The sequence below is a fragment of the Lissotriton helveticus genome, chromosome 9 (assembly GCF_964261635.1).
Source record: "Lissotriton helveticus chromosome 9, aLisHel1.1, whole genome shotgun sequence".
NCBI classification, from domain to species: Eukaryota; Metazoa; Chordata; class Amphibia; order Caudata; family Salamandridae; genus Lissotriton; species Lissotriton helveticus.
This window is the reverse complement of record NC_136070.1, coordinates 1,057,497,381-1,057,515,628: the sequence shown is the minus strand read 5'-3', so window position 1 is coordinate 1,057,515,628 and position 18,248 is coordinate 1,057,497,381. Positions and strand designations below refer to the sequence as shown.

The 18,248-nt window shown below is 45.5% G+C and overlaps 1 protein-coding gene across 4 annotated transcripts in view; it reads left to right on the top strand.

Annotated features, from left to right (window-relative positions):
* ATG7 (autophagy related 7) overlaps window positions 1-18,248 on the top strand; it is a 1,226,522-nt gene that overhangs the window by 530,852 nt on the left and 677,422 nt on the right. For all 4 annotated transcript variants that reach the window (XR_013601115.1, XM_078661409.1, XM_078661411.1 and 1 more), the window contains exon 16: window positions 17,295-17,410. Coding sequence is in view for 3 of the 4 variants with exons in the window: in XM_078661409.1 (XP_078517535.1) it covers window positions 17,295-17,410 (116 nt within the window). In the remaining variant the exon portion in view is untranslated. The remainder of the gene's footprint in view (window positions 1-17,294; window positions 17,411-18,248) is intronic.

Genomic DNA, 18,248 nt, shown 5'->3' with positions numbered 1-18,248 from the left:
CTTCAGGCTAGAGTTCTGCCACTAGGAAGTTTAGGGGATTTGGTAGATCCACTTTTCGTTCCTATAAACAAGGCCAGCAGCAGCAGCAGCAGAACCCTTTGTATAGATCGTACTGAGGTAAACAAAGGGGCCGTGCTCGTGGACGCCAAGCCTCCTCCTCCTCTACTTCCTCCTCTAACAATCAACCCCCACCCTCAGCAGCAAAGCAGCCCTAGATCCGCCATTCTGGATCATGCAGGTCCGGTAGGGGGTCGGCTTACTCATTTTCTACGGGATTGGGAATCGGTTACATCAGATCTTTGGGTTCTCAATCTCGTAGAAAATGGATATGCACTTCCTTTTCAGGAGTTTCCTCCCAATTACCCTCCTTGCCAAGGTTATTGTTCGGAGGACCACCTGCTTCTCCTGCAGGAAGAAGTCCTGGCACTGTTCCGAAAAGGTGCGATAGAGGTGGTTCCAGAGCAGGAAAGGGGTGCTACTCCCGGTATTTCCTGATCCCCAAGAAGGATGGCAGGTTACGTCCAATCCTGGACCTCAGGACTTTGAACCTCTATCTCAAGCAGGAGAAGTTCACAATGCTCACTCTTGTACAGGTTCTTCAAGCGCTGTTGGAAGAAGACTGGATGGTGTCGATCGACTTGCAGGATGCGTATTTTCACATCCCCATTCTGAAGTCGCACAGAAAGTATCTCCGTTTTACGGTGGGATCGCAGCACTACCAGTTTCCGGTCCTTCCGTTTGGACTTACTACTGCGCCTCGAGTATTCTCCAAGGTGATGGTAGTGGTGGCTGCGCATCTCAGAAGGTCGGGGATTCCTGTGTTCCCCTATCTGGACGACTGGCTGATCTAAGCAGAGTCGCCGGAGAAGGTGCTCCTTCATCTGCAAGTGACAAACGTTCACAAGTCTCATCTGGTGCCCTCCCAGCGCAACCTTCTTGCATTCTGTTGGTCAACCATGCACGCTGGCACATGCGGGCACTCCAGTGGTGCATCCGCAGGCAGTGGTATCAGCACAACGAAGATCTCGGGGAGTCAGTGAGGATCTCCAGAGAAACTGCAGCGGATCTATCATGGTGGAGCGTGGAGGGCAATCTGTCTCAGGGAAAGCCTTTCCATCTACCTCCATCGGTTGCCACAGTGATAACGGATGCATCCACTCTCGGGTGGGGTGCTCATCTGGGGGATCTGGAGATCAAAGGTCTTTGGTCTCCGAGGAAAGGTTGCTTCATATCAACCTTCTAGAGTTGCGGGCGTTACGTCTGGCGCTCAAGGTCGCGGTCAGTCGGTTCAAGTCCTGACTGACAACACGACCGCCATGTGGTACATCAACAAGCAGGGAGGAGTAGGGTCGCAGTGTCTCTGCAGAGAGGCTCTGCGTCTCTGGTCCTGGGTTCAGGACCATCTGATTTGTCTGATGGCAAAAAATCTGGCCGGCGTTCTGAACGTTCGTGCAGACGTTCTCAGTTGGCAGTTCTCTGCCGATCACGAGTGGAGGCTTCACCGGAGGTTGTTCACAACATCTTTCAGATGTGGGGGACCCCTCGGGTGGACCTGTTCGCCACTCGCGAGAATGCTCACTGCCTGTCATTCTGCAGTCTCCAGTATCCGATGCAAGGAGCTTTGGGGGACGCGTTTCGGTTGAGTTGGGGAAATCAACTCCTTTACGCGTTTCCTCCCATACCCTTGATTCCTTGGGTTCTGTGGAAGATTCGCCAGGACCGGGCCCAAGTCATATTGGTCGCCCCGGAATGGCCAAGAAGGGTGTGGTACACGGACCTTCTCCACCTCTCCTCTCACCCGCCGCTCCGTCTCCCTTTCAGGGCAGACCTCCTCTCTTAGATGGAGGGGCAAGTTCTACACCCCCACCTCCAGACATTACACCTTCATGCCTGGAGATTGAACGGGGCAACTTGAATTCCTTTTCTCTCCCTCACGATGTGGTGGATGTCATTCTTTCTGCCAGGCGTGACTCCACTAAGTCCATCTATTCGTATAGGTGGTCTAAATTTGTCTCTTGGTGTAGGGAGAGGGATGTTGACCCTTTGAAGGCTCATTTGGCTGAAATTTTGCAGTTTGCTCTTTCTCTGGCGCAGCAAGGATTTGCTGTTGCCACGGTTAAGGGGTATCTTTCAGCCTTATCGGCATTTCTCTGTTTGCCGGATCAGCCCTCTCTTTTTAAGTCTCCAGTGGTTTTAAGATTTTTGAAGGGTCTCACTAATAAGTTCCCTCCTTCTCCGTTTGTTGTTCCTCATTGGGATTTGAATCTTGTGTTAACCTATTTGATGGGTTCTCCCTTCGAACCCTTGCACAAGTGTCCCATGAAGCTTCTAGCTTTTAAAACTGTCTTCTTGGTTGCAATTACCTCGGCAAGGAGGGTAAGTGAGCTTCAGGCTCTTAGTTCCAAGCCCCCGTTTTTGACCATTCATGCTGAAAGAATGGTTCTCAGGACCAGGGCTGCTTTTCTTCCTAAGGTGGTAACTCCCTTCCATCTAGGACAATCCATTACCCTTCCTACCTTCTATCCTCCCATACACCCTTCCAAGGTGGGGAGGAGAGACTTCATCGCTTGGACCCAAAGAGAGCTGTTAGTTTCTATCTTGATAGGACTAAAGACTATCGTATTGACGATCAGCTCTTCGTGGGTTTTGCTGGCTGCAAGAAGGGCAGAGCGGTGCACAAGCGCACACTTTCCAGGTGGATAATCCTGTACATCAAGATTTGCTACTCCCTGGCGGGTAAGGACCCTCCTGAGGGTATTAGAGCTCATTCAACTAGAGCAAAGTCTGCAACATCCGCATTGTCTAGAGGTGTTCCTGTTGAGGACATTTGCAGAGCCACGACTTGGGCCTCCCTCCACACTTTCGCGAAGCACTATTGCTTGGATACTGAGGTGAGGAGGGACGGCCACTTCGCGCGCTCTGTCCTCCAAGATTTCCTGGTATAGCAGAGTGGACACCCTCCTCTGGGAGTGGGGACTGCTGTGGGAATCTTTTCACAAGGTGAGGAATCCACAAGGCAGATGTATCTATCAGAAGAACAAGTTACTTGCCTTCGGTAACGCTTTTTCTGGTAGATACAGTATCTGCCTGTGGATTCCTCACTGACCCACCCGCCTCCCCGTTGTCCGCTTTGCTATACCTGGTTTTATGTATTTATATTTCAGGTTCTTGATACCTTTGCTGTGCACTTTGTGTACGGTTTTGATTTGTATGTACTGTGTACACTGTATATTTGTATATTTGCTGTCGTTGGTCCGTCCGGGTGCCTCGAAGGCATGGAGAAAAGGGCGGAACTGACGTCATCACGCCGACGTGGGCCTTATAAGGAGTCAGCGACGTCCGACGGAGTCGCGCGCGATGCTGTGCTCCTATGACGTCCATGCCAGCCTGCTGCAAAGAATTTTCCGAACGTTGCTGGCGCAAGGGGGATATTCACAAGGTGAGGAATCCACAGGCAGATACTGTATCTACCAGAAAAAACGTTACCGAAGGTAAGTAACTTGTTTGTTAGGGTTGCTGTTAGTGACAGGGACTTATTCAATTTATCGGATGCCTTAATTTTGGTCTCAACTGGTGATGTCATCGCCCACTGTGGCTTTCAACTGTGATACAGGTGTTCTCATCAACCTTTGTTATGACTGCTTTGCCATTGATCACCCCTGGTGATGCCATTGCACAATGTTTTGCTGCTCTCTCTTTAGTCGCCATTGACAATGTCTCTAGCCATTGTTAATACTGCATTGCCATTGGTTAATACTGGTTATGTCATCACACACTGTCATATCTGTCTTTCTATTCATCACTACTGTTTGTGGCATAAACTACACAGCTTCCCTATTGGCCATTAAGTCTTGCTGGTTTTAGGTGTCCGTTGTCGAAGTCTAATTTGTACAATACCAATACTTCTAGTGGGCATTGTTTCAGCCCATTGCTTACCATTGGTTGGCATTCTTGTCAATATCAGATGTTTGCTTCTTATTTGACAGCTCTTCTTGTGTTATCACTCCCCGGAGTATATCTTTCCCCTCATATTTCTGATAGAATGACTTGCACACTTTTGCTGCTTACATTCACGAAAATCAGTTTTTTTTCTATATGCACCTCATGGGAGTGCCTGTACTTTTGCTCTATCCCTGGTTTCCTCCTGAAATCCTTTCCTCTGTGCTTTCCGTATTGCTTTCTCTAGCTACATCTTTGCATGACTCCCTGTAGATATGTTTCTTATTTTTGTAATGTTATTTGTGCACCCACTCCACAGCGCTGCCAAGTATCACGCATTAGGCGTGACACTAACGCATTTCAGTGCAGGTGTCCGCATCACCGCACTAAATGAATTAGTCACGCATAATTAGGGACCTCCGACCACCCCCAGGCGTGCTATAACAAGGAGCTGCAGCAGCGAGGCAATTGCGCTACGGAAAGCGTGCATGTGACTGTGTCTGAAAATGAAATAGAATAGATTGATGAATGGTGCACTGGAGAGCTGGCAGCACAGCCTGGTGAATCACTAATAAACACACCAAGATGTCTTTCACAGCTCATCGTCGTCGTTTTCTATTAAGGCGCGCTTCCCTGTGATCACGTGCAGGGTGATTAGCACCCTAGGCTGCAAGGCAGCCAGTCAGGAGGCTGGCGGCAGCTTTGTTTTTCAGAGCGCGCCCGTCTCTGGCAGAGCAGTACTTTTTCTTCACTTGCGAGTTGGAGTCGCACTCAGGCTTTGCTGGACAAGACACTGAGGTAGGAGGCAGCCGTGGGTTTTAGTTTTAATTTGAAGTCGTGTATGGCCCACCCACACTCGCAGCATTCACCTGCCAAGACGTTCACACATTAGTTAAAAGAGGCACACTTGTCCACCCCTGTTGGTTAGTTCATGAACATAATCGGCTCATTTGTTGGAGGCTCGCAGGCGGGAGTCCGGGGCTCACTTATCCAGTCACGCTGGGGTCAGATCCTCAATTGCATCCCCAAATTGCTTCTGCAGCTTGGTGGCAGCGATGTGCCCCCTCATCTGTTCCCTAGTTGCTTCTCAGCCATCCCTTTAAAAAAAAATAAAAAAAAATTATAAAGCGAGTCTGAAAACAGCAATTTGGTACCATATTCCTCCTTTAACTTTGATACAATTTCAAACATATTTTTTTGTATTTACAGTAAATGAAATGAAAAAAAGGACTGGCTCCACATAATGAGTATATGCTCATGCAAGGATACGGTGCATACACAATTACAAGTCATCACACTGCAGCAGTGTTTTTTAGTTTTTGCTGAAGCTGTTCTGCATCAGCAAACAAGCATGCATTTCTTGTTACCGATGCAGACAGTATCAGTAAAAAGCATTTGCAAAGTCAAAGATCGGGTTAAGCATTTCAGATGCAATATCTTTTTGGCTTTGCCAGTGTTTGTTCATTATGGTGCATAGCTACGTCATCACCTCTTTGTCTTTTTCCAGTACTTGGGTACTTATTTATAGCTTTGTCTGCTGCCTGAAAGGTCATCGCAGACAATGGCCACCTCCCCCTTGAGAGAATTCCCCACCCCATATCGAGACCCCTGTCTGCGTGGCAGGGATCGCAGTGAAGAAAGTGCATCTGTCACATTGACTTGGTTTCTGCCGGCACAGCCAGTCAATGTTCTGTCGTGAGAAACTTGGTGGTTTCTCCACTTTTATATGAGATAAGGGGACCTTTAGTTTGTCTGGGTGGAGACCCACAGATTAATGGCAGGGCAATAGCTTTGTCCACCCCTAAATTACCCCCCTTGTTTCTTTGCTCCCTCTGATGCAAGAGATTCTTGAGTTGGTTGCAGATATATAGACTTATACAATAAATGTGGATTCACCATAGTTGAAATGAAGACCTCGGTATAGTGCTTGTTTTTGTATGGGTTTTCAGAGGCAATGTAAATTCAGCAGCTTTTTGGGTTTTAATGATTGATAACATGGACAGATTCTTGCTCTCCTATACTTAAATGCAGTAGTGTGGCAAATAAATAGAGCATTATTATAAATGCCTCCTCGCTGCTGAAGGCTGCACATTATCTTGAAAGTAGGAGTTCAGCTGGAGTTTTCAGTTGTACAGTATGAGGCGCTCACACAGTGCAGGCAAAAGTGGTGATGATGGACAGATTAAGAAAGATTTAGAAGGTGCTAACAGTATAGAGGGAAACCCTAAAGCCTCTCTAAGGTGAACAGGCACACAGATGCCTGGACACTTGTACAAAATAAACAGCAGGTACTGTGCACACGTGTGATAAAACAGTATCGGTAATACGGTATTTCTAGACAAAGAGAAGCATGGACGTCGTTGATGAATTGAAGATAGTCTGTAGTGTTAAGTATTAGTCTTTATTTCTTTGTCTTGTTTTACAAACGCCAGCCGACACGTGTTTCATCAACGGGGTAAAACCTGTGACTCATCAGGGCTGTATATGGCGCAAATGAATATCAGGATGTGGTGATAAATAGTATATTCAAAACGAATGGAAGTCAGCAAGTGTATTCGCTGAACGTCGGGCCATCATCCACCGCCAGACCACGGCCAGGAGCATTCTCACCTTGTCTAAGGACAACCCGTAGCAGTCATACCCCACTGCTTGGCGGCCTGACGTTCAGCTAATACACTTGCTGACTTCCATTCGTTTTGAATATACTATTTATCACCACATCTTGATATTCATTTGTGCCATATACAGCCCTGACGAGTCACAGGTTTTACCCTGTTGATGAAACACGTGTCAGCTGGCGTTTGTAAAACAAGACAAAGAAATAAAGACTAATACTTAACACTACAGACTATCTTCAATTCATCAACGACGTCCATGCTTCTCTTTGTCTAGAACTACCGTATTACCGATACTGTTTTATCACACATGTGCACAGTACCTGCTGTTTATCTTGAAAGTAATTTAGAACAAGGAAAAACGAAAAACTGGTCATCCAATTAAATCAGGTTGTTAGGTGGCCGTTGTTGCACAGAACTCCAATTCACATTATCCGATGGCTGCAGCCAATATGACCCAGAAGCCAGTTGTAATTATTACAGTAGATAAACGATGATTTTGGGTAGATTAGTGAAGTCATAACAAGACTCTTGTAAGACATTTAGGTGCAAGTTTGACTTTATTCCATTATTATTATTGTTGTTGCTGGAGCTCCTGACCCTAGCCCAGGCTCTGAGATCATTGCTGGAAGGGAGAAACAGACAGGATCTGGATGCTGCCTGTGGAGCTAGGGCAGACTCCGTGGTTATAGAGCGGCTGTGGGGACAAGTGCCACAAGGTAGGCCTGGCCAAAGTAAAGTAACACTGTACCCTCCCCACACGGATGCTGATGCCAGCTCAGACACTGGGAAGGCAGCTCAAGGAATCCAGGCCCCACTCTTTGTAGGCGTGTTACACTCCCGACAGAGAAGTTCAACTATGTGCTGAGATAGAAACGGAAATGAAAGAGACACCTCCTCCCCGAACTCACCCCCAAGCAACCTCCTTGTGTTTTGTATTTGTAAAGCGCGAAGCCCAAACCCCAGAGGGATATCCCGGCGCTAGATTACTATCAATACAAGTTCTGATCATAGACTTAAAGCGGGTATAGCCATGTCTTCAGTTTGTTTTAAAATGTCAGCAAATCTGACACAGTGCATAAATACTGAGGGAGCTTGTTCCAGTGAGTGGAGGCTAAAAGTGTTAAAGGAACAGCAACCCATCTGGAATTTTCTGATTCTTTTGCAAGATATCGAAGCTTTATTGGCTGACCTGAGGTTCTGTATGGGATTGTGAAAATTGACTTAAAAGTGGCTCGTTTACGGACCGGAATCCAATTAAACTGGTCAAGTCAGGCCGATGCTGAGCTTCTTAAGCCTTTATTTCAAATAAGTTTAGCAGCTATGTTTTGAATAGTCTGTAGCTGTGTAAACAAGTACTCAGCCATGTCTACATACAATGCATTTCGATCCTACTCAGGATTAGATTTCGAAGGTATGGCTGTTCCGAGGAACATGGCGGCGGCAGGCTGACGGCTGCTGCGGGGCTCCGCGCCCTGAATCACCTTGTGTAACGTTCCGAGCGGTTTTTTCCCCCGTATTAAGAAAGGACTTCGCCTAATATGCGGTGAGGACGGGTGGACATTTCCTTAGAAACTATCTGTTTGGTACTATTAAGCTTTTTCCTTTGTTTGTTTTTCCGGAGGTCCGGAGGCTGGCAAATGCTCGAGGGCGCTAGGACCCTGCGGGATGCCTGAGCGGCGATACGCGAGGGAAGCTGAGACGGGACAGCTGAGCTGGGTTTGGTGTTGGAAGCCGGCTGCTAGCCATATCGGAACGGCGGAGGCTAAACACAATCAACAAGAGTCCTGTGTCAGTTGCAGGAGACTCTGGCTACGCTCGAGGGAGGCGCTTTCTTCTCGAGTGAGAGGTCCGGTTTGGTGGGGGACCTATGCAACATCGACCAGCAGTAAGGGGGTTCCTGGAGGGGTAGACTGTATGGAGGAAGCTAATATTAATACAGTCTGCCAAAGTGATTGTAACAATACATACAAGAACGTTAAGGTCGGCAGTTGTGCAGAAGGGGTAACCCCTGTTGTAGATTACCATCAAAAACAGGACATTGCAGTTAAAGGAAAAACGGTAGAAATAAGGAATAGGTATCAGCTAAGATCTAAGCAAGAACTGAGGAAGCAAGGAGTTTGGGACTCTGCTGACACTGTTGAAAGGGGGGGGCGACGCCCGTGTCTCCATACAAACAAAAGAAGAAAGGTGGAGTGAGAAAAGGAGGGTCAGCTAAGGCGATTAAGCAGTTACAAACGTCAAAGGCTACTCCCTCACTTAAAAGTTACTATAAGGTAATGGAGCAAGCAGTGAATTCTAAAGTGGGCGCAGTAAATAAGGCAGAAGCCAAATTAAGCTCTGAATTAGCTGATAATACCCGGCCAGATAGAGCACCTACTCCCTCTTTACCTCTTACTCTACCCCTATGCAATAAATACGCAGTATTGGAGTTAGCCTCCAAGGAGAGGGGTCTAGAGGCAGTAGTACAGACCAGCCCCGAGAAAGATTCAGGCTCAGGTGCTCAAGTAGACTCGGTGAGTGTGATCCCGGCCCTGCCTACTTCCTCAATAGTTCAAGCTTCATTGAGCTCGGTAGCGATCTCTTCTGCCTCTGCTCCTTATACTGCTCCCATTGAGTCTCTATCTTTTCCCCCCTCATCCCATGGTACATACAATTTGATCCCTCAACCTAATGGTACTGATAGATCAACTGAGACTGAGGTTGAGAGGGACAGACTGGGTTTCTTATTTCAAACATTGAGAGAGGATCTGATGGGCAAGTTTGCGATCTCTGAGAGAAACCAAAAGGGGCTACATGATAGGTTCGATGTTTTAGAGACCAGGTTAGAGGAAATCACTGCTAGAACTAGTGTATTGGAGAGCAAAGTTACTGCGCTTTCAGAAACCTCAATAGGAAATTCCAAGGATATAGAAGCTATTAAATCACAAAATCGGACCCTCACAATGGATCTGGAGAGACTGGAAACACAGAGTCGGCGCAACAATCTTAGAATCCTCAAAATACCAGAAGGGGTCGAAGTGGAAGATATAAAGAGATTTGTATGTAGTCTACTCCGATAGGATATACTAAAGGATCGGCTGGATATCGATCTAGAAGCGGAGATCCAGAGAGTACACAGAGACCCTTTTAGGTTACATCCGGATCGTAACGGAGCCACTGTACGGAAACACCCTCTACGCCGGAACCACAGCCAAGCTACAGAAAAGACTCCAACGCATCCAGAACGCCTTCGCCCGACTCATCCTGGAAATCCCCCGCTGCAGCCACATCTCCGGCCACCTGAGGGACCTGCACTGGCTCCCCGTCAGCAAGAGAATCACGTTCAGACTCCTCACCCACGCACACAAGTCCCTCCACGACCTGGACCCCAAGTACCTCAACGACCGCCTGACCTTCTACACGCCCACCCGCCAGCTACGTTCGACAAGCCTCGCCCTCGCCGCCGTACCACGCATCCGAAGAGCCACCGCCGGAGGAAGATCCACCTCCTACCTGGCGGCCAAGACATGGAACTCCCTCCCCACCCACCTTCGGCTGACCCAGGACCACCTCGCCTTCAGGAGACAACTCAAGACCTGGCTGTTCGAGCAGTAGCAGACCCCCTTCCCCCAAGCGCCTTGAGACCCTCCGGGTGAGTAGTGCGCTATACAAATGTTATGATTGATTGATTGATTGATTAAGGCACCAAGGAAGATCTTGGTCTATTTCCAAACATACAGTGTCAAAGAACTGATTCTCAATAGGTGCCTAGCACGTACCTCTCTCCACTATCTTGCTAACTCTTATCAAATTAGATCTGACATAGGGGGAAAGACCGCACAAAGGCAGTGGGAGCTGGGTTCAAGGATGCCAGAACTACGTGCATTGGGTGCCCAAGTCCAGGTGAAGTTCCCCGCTATGCTTAAAATAATGTGGAATAATAAGATGTTCACCTGTAACTTCCCAGAAGAAGTCGATGATCTATTATCAAAAATGAGAAAATAGCTAATCCTCTGTTAAATACAGTGCTCGCTAGAGAGTGGGGGAAAAAAAAAGGGGGGGGGGTCTATCCAATAAAGAATGAAGAAATAATTTGGTAAAAAAAACTCATAAAAATAAGTAAGGATAAAAGAGGGAAAAAAACATAAAAAATGGGTAGACTATGGACAGAGCGGGGGAAAAGACTGTTGTATAGTTTTACTCAGAAGGTGTGTCAGGGGTGCGGGGCCTCCTAAGGCGTGCTCACGCCAAACAGGAGGATTGGGTTCCTCGGGGGTGGGAAGGGTGGGGCCACAGGGGGGAAGGGAAGAAACAGATAAAAATGTCCTCATTTGCCATAAGTCTTTATATTCTTAAACTTAAATGTGAACACAGGCCACTACTGGTTATAGGTGCGAAACTACTCCATAATGGTTCTAAACATGACATCTAGTAGTAAATTCCTTTCCTGGAACTTGAATGGCTTAGGGAGTCGGAAGAAACAACAACAAGTTTGTCAATTCTTGAAAAATGCTGAAGCTTATGTATATTTATTACAAGAGACTCACCTGGAAGCCGAAGCATGTAGGAAAGTATTCGCAAAACTTAACTGGGTTCAGGAAATTCTATGCTCGAGGCAAACTGGTTCTACCAGAGGGGTAGCTATAGAGGTACGTGCTAATAAGGGGATCAGGATCCATGACTGGGGTACGGATCAGTCTGGGCGTTGGTTGGCAGCCGTCCTTTCAATTGGTAGTTTTAATTTTCTGTGTGCTGTTTACTACGGTCCTAATGAAGATAACGCCTGCTTTCTTCAAAAGTTGGAGCAGTATATGATACAACACACAGCTCCAGTTATACTAGGAGGTGATTTTAACCTTATATTGGATTCACAATTGAACCGTACCTCTAAAGCCAAATATAACCCCCCAAATAAATCCCTTCATGCTCTAAAGAATATCAGGAAAGATTTTACATTACGGGAAGTCTGGAGAGTTAAGCATGGTAACCTTAGGGAGTACTCTTTCTATAGCCAAAAGTATAGTCAGTTCTCCAGAATAGATTTTTTTTGGTAGATCAATCGGTTTTGTCCAATATTGTTTCAATCTCACATATCCCAGTAGGATTGTCAGATCACTCGGTGGTTGAGTTAAAAATAATCTTAAAAATCAGCCCCCCAGAATATAGGTGGACACTTGAAAGGACCATCCTGTTAGACGATGAGATCAAAAATAAAATCAAGGCGAGTCTGTTGGAATTTTTTCAATTCAACGAAGGCACGGCCTCAGATCAAACTGTATGGGACACATTTAAGTCCTATTTAAGAGGAATTTGTGGCTCGCATATGGCTTTAAATAGAAAACTTAAGAAAGAAAAAGACACTCAGGATCTCGACTTAATTAAAATGAAGGAACAACAATTACAGCTGGCCGCTCTGGAAGATAGAGCTAGTATTCCGGGTCTAGAAAGGGAAATATTAGAGCTACAGATAGGCTTTAAAGCCCGAGCCGACAAAACAATCAAAGATAAGTGGGAAGTAAGCAAGCTCCGTAACTTTGAGTATGGAGAGAAGTGTGCCTCCTTGTTAGCCTGGAAGGCAAGAACAGAGAGGAGTAGAAATAACATTAATTCCTTAACACAGCGTGGTACTGGCTTGCCTCTAGTAGAAGATATAGAGATTAAGGGAGAGGCTAGAGGCTTTATGGAGGAATTATATCAGGAGAAGAATAGACTGGGGTTGGAAGAGCTAGACAACTGGTGGGCTTTGAGAGAGTTATCTCAGCTGAGCGATTCAGATAAAACCTTCCTAGTTACTGAGATCTCGGAGGGAGAGGTGCGGTCACAGTTAAAAAAAAAAATGGCCAGAAACAAGGCCTCTGGCCCTGATGGATTGCCGACCGAGGTATACAAAGACATTTTAGAAGAAGTCCTAGCCCCATTATTGAGACTCTTTAATAAAATATTCTTACAGGGGGAGCATACCCCAGCCTCCTGGTCAGAAGCCACAATCTCCCTCATAGCGAAACCTAATAAAGACCCAAAAAAGATAGAGTCCTATCGACCTATTTCCCTCCTAAACTCAGACTCTAAAATCTATTCTGGTATACTTGCATCTAGACTGGCCAAAATAATTAAGTCTATAATTCATTCTGACCAGAGGGGGTTTATACCCGGCTGCAACTAAATGAACTCACATTCCAAGTCATCGGAGCGATAGATATGTCAAACGAGAAGGAGATGCCGCTTACTATTATGGCAATCAACGCCGCAAAGGCGTTCGATCAAGTTAATTGGTTATTTTTATGGAAGACCATGACAAAATTTGGTTTTCCAGAAGTATTTATTAAAGGGATTGAGACATTATACAGGAGCCCCCGGGCCAAAGTATTGGTCAACGGTAGTCTGTCCGAATGGCTGAACATTTCTAGGGGAACGAGGCAGGGCTGTCCCCTGTCCCCCCTCCTTTTTGATATTTATATTGAGCCTTTTGCCTGCTCCCTGAGACAAGATCCAATAATTATACCATTCATAATGGGAGATCTAGTGCTTAAGACAGCACTCTATGCTGATGATCTTCTTCTTTATACATCGAATCCTGTGGAGGCTATCCCTAGGTTATATGAATTGGCAGAAGATTTTAGCACAGTGTCGGGGTATAGTATCAATAAAGATAAAACGGACATAATGAGCTGGAACAACCCCATCCCGTTACCAGAAGCAAAATCAAAAATCAGATACTTAGGGATTTATCTTACCCACAACTTAGAAGAAGTTTCCAAAACTAGTTGGCTAATGGTTGTTAAGGAAGTTAGGAAGCTCCTGACTAGATGGAACACTCTACCTCTTAACATCTATGGTAGAATGAACCTAGTCAAAATGATTATATTGCCAAAGGTTACCTTTCTATTTAATTCCATCCCTTTAAATTTCAATAAAAAGGATATTTCTAATCTGCAAGGGAGGATTGGCTCTTTTATATGGGCTACTAAGTCCCGTAGAATCGCCTGGAGGAAACTGAGAAGGGGATTAAAACTGGGTGGGCTAGCCCTACCTGATTTAGTTTTTTATTGCTATGCTTTTCAGTTTAAAAATTTTAGACTCCTGGCCACATGGTCCAGACTTTTTTCTCTATAAATTCGGAGATCGGAAGTTTTTTAAGAAGGTTCGTCTGAAGCTCCTGCGGACAGCCCTAGATAATTGACAATCAATACGAAGAACTTTAGACATCCCCTACTACCATCCTCAGGCCCCAATATGGGATTCTTCTGGTACACCGGAATGCTTACTGGACCGACTCGCCCTTCCACTGAGAACAGCAGGTCTTATGAAATGGGCGGATTTATGTAATAACTCGACATTATTAAGTTGGGAATCCCTATCAAATTTAACAGAAGTTACCATCACAAGATTCAAATCTTACCAACTATCTTCATGGTGGGGGAGACAGAATCGGACCAATGAGGAGGAGAGTCCTATTTTCGAATCAATAAGTAGGGAGAGGGGATGGAAGGGTGAGGTTGCACTATGGTACAAGACATTGGTGGGAACTAAAGATAATCTAGAGGCCGAAATCATTAAGTTATGGGACAATTCTACAGTACAGATCTCAGGAGACCTATTAAAGGTTTGGATGGATTCCTTCACATTATCTCAAAAAATTATAAAACCATCAAACTTGGGAAGAAACCACCTGTTTACGGCGTATAGGGCATACTGGACTCCTGCGAAACTTTCCAAGATCGCAACAGAAGAATATTCATGCCCAAGATGCAGGTTTCCAGCAGCAGATGATGGGCATATGTTTGTCGAATGCCCTGAAATCGCTAGTTATTGGAGACAGGTGTGTGGGTTTCTAGAAGAGGTACTGTCAATACCAATAATTTGTAGCCCTAGATTAGTTCTCTTTGGACTTCCGCATGATTATGATATAAGAAACTGCACCTCACAGTTTATTTTTTACGTAGCTGTTATGGCTAGGAGGGAGATCTGCAAAGATTGGAAATCTGACAATCCCCCCAAATTTGTTGACTGTCTAAGAAATATCATGGCTGTGAGTCGTCTAGATATGTTGTGTGGTGGGGAAAATTCCATTAAGCTCTGGTCTGCATTACAGAGATGGTGTGAGAAATAATACTAACAAGTCCAATGATTATGCCAGAGGTTAAGTGGCCCTGTCCTCCCAAAGTGGCAAGTAACATCGTGAATGGGAGTTGGACTGGAAACGACCTACCTCAGGGCAATCTCCGTTGGCTATCCACAAACCCAAGGGCAGGAAAGGTAGGCTTGTGCTAGTGGCCCGGAGTAAGCCCATCTAGAGATAATATCTACTTGTGGCATATAAGAGGAGAGAAAAAATAAATAAATAAATAAATAAATAAAGGATTAGTTTTCGAAGGATATGTAGCAGTCCAAAACAAATCTCTCAAACCCTGGTTTGAACCCTATGGACTCTTGCCTAATGTTCTTACACAAACTGGCACTGAAGAGCAGACAGAGAATTCACATGCCCTGTCTGCCATCCCACCTGTTGTTACAGTTCCAAGTTCTCTCTGACCAAGGAGGACATGCTCCACAAAGTACCCAGAGGACTACAATAAGAACAGACGTCTGTCCGACAGCTAGCTTCCTAGCGGTAGAGGGACATCACTTGGAGACTGATCGGTAGAAAGAACTGCCTATTTTGTTCTAGAAACTAACCTTGTTGCAGTGGTCTGTCCACCTGAGATGCACAATTAGCCTGACTGGTGCTCTAGCCTAGGAAACGTTAACTCATTGAGGGAACCGCAGCACTTCTAAATCGTGCCTGAGTGACTCCTGCCATCATCCTGGTAATTGGAGCCATGGCACGTGCCTGAGGAAAGAAGGGATTGACCTGCCCTGCGGTACCTTTTTTTGCCATGATTGTGGCTGGGGTGACCGTGGCACAATCGGCTGGAGGCTTAGCGGTCCACATTACGTAAACTCAGCGCGCATCCACCGTCACCTGATTACTCCTTATCAACCTAACCGAGCATTCAGATCTACCAGCCTGCACCAGATCTGCATTCCTAGGGTGAAAAAGCCCAGACATAGATGGTGTTTCTCTGTATTTATTTCCCCCAAGCTCTGGACCGCTTTGCCTCTCTCTGTCACATCAAATAACAACCTACTCTGTTTTTTTTCCCCGGAGATTAACCTTACCCAGCTCGGGGAAGTCCAGGAAGCCATGCACTTAAAAAAACTCTCCCTGAATTCGATTGAATCCATTCCCCGTCCCTTCCTAGAAGGGCAGTTACCCAACTATAAATCCCTGCATATCTCCTGGGTCCAGCGTATATGTTTGGCCATTTCCTAAGCAAATAAACCTTGTCACATCCCCTTCCATCCTCTTGAGCGGAATTTACTTCTTCATATTTCTCATCACACAAAGTGGAGAAATTAGGAATAATAAATTAATTTATAAATGCTGCCAATTTAGTTTTTACATTCTGGGTTGTCTTAAGATAGTTATTTTCGGCCTCAACTTACATTTATGACCAAACATATCTTTGTGAATAGGGACTTGGGTCTTTACAAGAAGAGATCATCACTAGTGGCATCCTTCACCAATCTAATTTGGTAGAATAAAGTTAGAAATAATATACCTTTTGCACAAAACAGTTATGTAGTGTTTTTTTTTTCTATTGTCATTTTGATTTCATGAGAAAATTGTGCAATGTATGCATATTACACCTTTCCTGTCCTAAATGTTTGTCTAATGTTTAGAAATGTATGTTTTTCTAAATTCGAATAGTCAGTGCCTACCCTCCAAACAGGAAGATGGGGCTGTGGCCTAACTGAAAGAAATTAGAACTTCAACATCTCTTATAAAGGACTGATTTCAATTTAACTGGTTTTAGGAAGTTATAAACGATGGAGTTTATACAAATGTTGTTTTCCTTGTGTGTGAATCCATCATGGAATGTGTACAGCTGCTACTAGTTGGAGAAGGCTGGTGTAGGTCAACCAAGGTTATATCGTGGTATTCTTCACATACTCTGTGAAATTACAGGGCTAATGAAATGAAAGCATGGTGCTGAAAGTGTTCAGCCTGCCCCAGCACAAGCCTAGCTAAAAAGCAGAGGACCAGCTGAAAGAATGCCCACTCAGTTTTACATTCTCAGTGTTATGAAATTTAACGTTAAGAAGTTTTCTCCATCCACCACCGGCAATGAAAAACATGCAGCTGTGAAATTTTCTGGCTATAACATCCAGATTATTACTAAGCCTTTGGTGACTTTAAGAGAATTCTGGAGCTCCAGACTGTTTTTCTTGGTGGTGATTTCCTGGATCTGTTCTTTTTTCCTTGGACCTGAATTGGAGCTGATCTGGAGTCTTGCACTTGGCTCTTAAAACCCCCTGTAGCTATCACCCTAACCAGTAACCGAAATCTGAAAACTGAGACAAAGTTAAACTAAGAGGCAGGACTTCTTTATGTTCCAATTATATTTCTCTTTGGATAATATATCCCAGTATTAAGTGGTTTGTTTTATTTTGAGCACATCTTTTTTTATATTTCTGTCCCTGATAGCAAATAGGATGCATGCTTAGAGAGGATCTGATTTTCCTTGCTATAGCATGTGCATATTTCAGTGAATTTTTGTAAGGTGTGATGTACATAGTATGCTTTTGATTGTTCAATTAATAAACGTAATTTTGCTAAGCAAGTTGTAAGAAATTGCTAAAACGACAACCAAAAATACATATATGTGTTTATTAATTTTGTTGCGCTTCCACTGATCTGTTCTTTTGTCTTGTTAGTCCACTAGAGACCGGACTTTGGATCAGCAGTGCACAGTCAGCCGACCAGGTTTAGCTGCAATAGCTGGAGCATTGGCTGTAGAATTAATGATTTCTATACTGCAGCATCCTGAAGGGTAAGTTTTCATACAAAGAGCGCTGTCATTTTTGTACCTGAACCTATCCTGATTGGTGCATTGAACAAGCAGAGATGTAACGTCCTGGATAAAGTGTTGTCCTGTTTTTAGGTCGAGCATTCAAGACCTCTTGTATATACTTTAGGTTCTGTGCTGTTAGTGAAATCTTTTGTTAACAATAAAAGCTTAATTAAAAACGGGCTTAGAGCCCACCTGCTACCTACTAATATTTACCATAGGCTGGCTTTCACGCCACTCTAATTTCCTTGATTCTGATTGGCCCGCATCTTCTGCTTCTTCCTGGCACTTTGTGTTTGTCCCTCCTGTGGTGCACGGACCTCACACTTTTCCCTGTTTGCAACCAGTGTCTTTCCACTGACCGCAGTTTTCTACAGGTACTTTTCTTCATTTTAGGTCGAGCTGGTGTAAGCAGCGTGAAGTGCTGCGTCCAGCGAAGCATCTTTTGTCATCCACTTCCTGGGAATGTGAGACAGGGGATGGGCATGTGCAGGCGATTCCCCCATGTCAGCGCGCACGTTCACCCACACGCCGTGCACATCTCCTGTCCTACATTGGCAGCAAGTGGATAACACATACACACAAGTGCGCGCGCACACACACACACACACACACACACTCCCCCCCCACCCACCCCACTCACCAGGCACATGCGGGGCTTACATACACACACAAACGTGCGCACGCACACAGACACACCCTCCCACCCCCACTCACCGGGCACACGCGTGGCTTTCCTCACTGGGGGGACGGGCACCGGCAATGTGCCCCTCCCCCCCCCCCTCCCTCACCGGGTCTGTCGGACTCCTCTCGTCCCGCG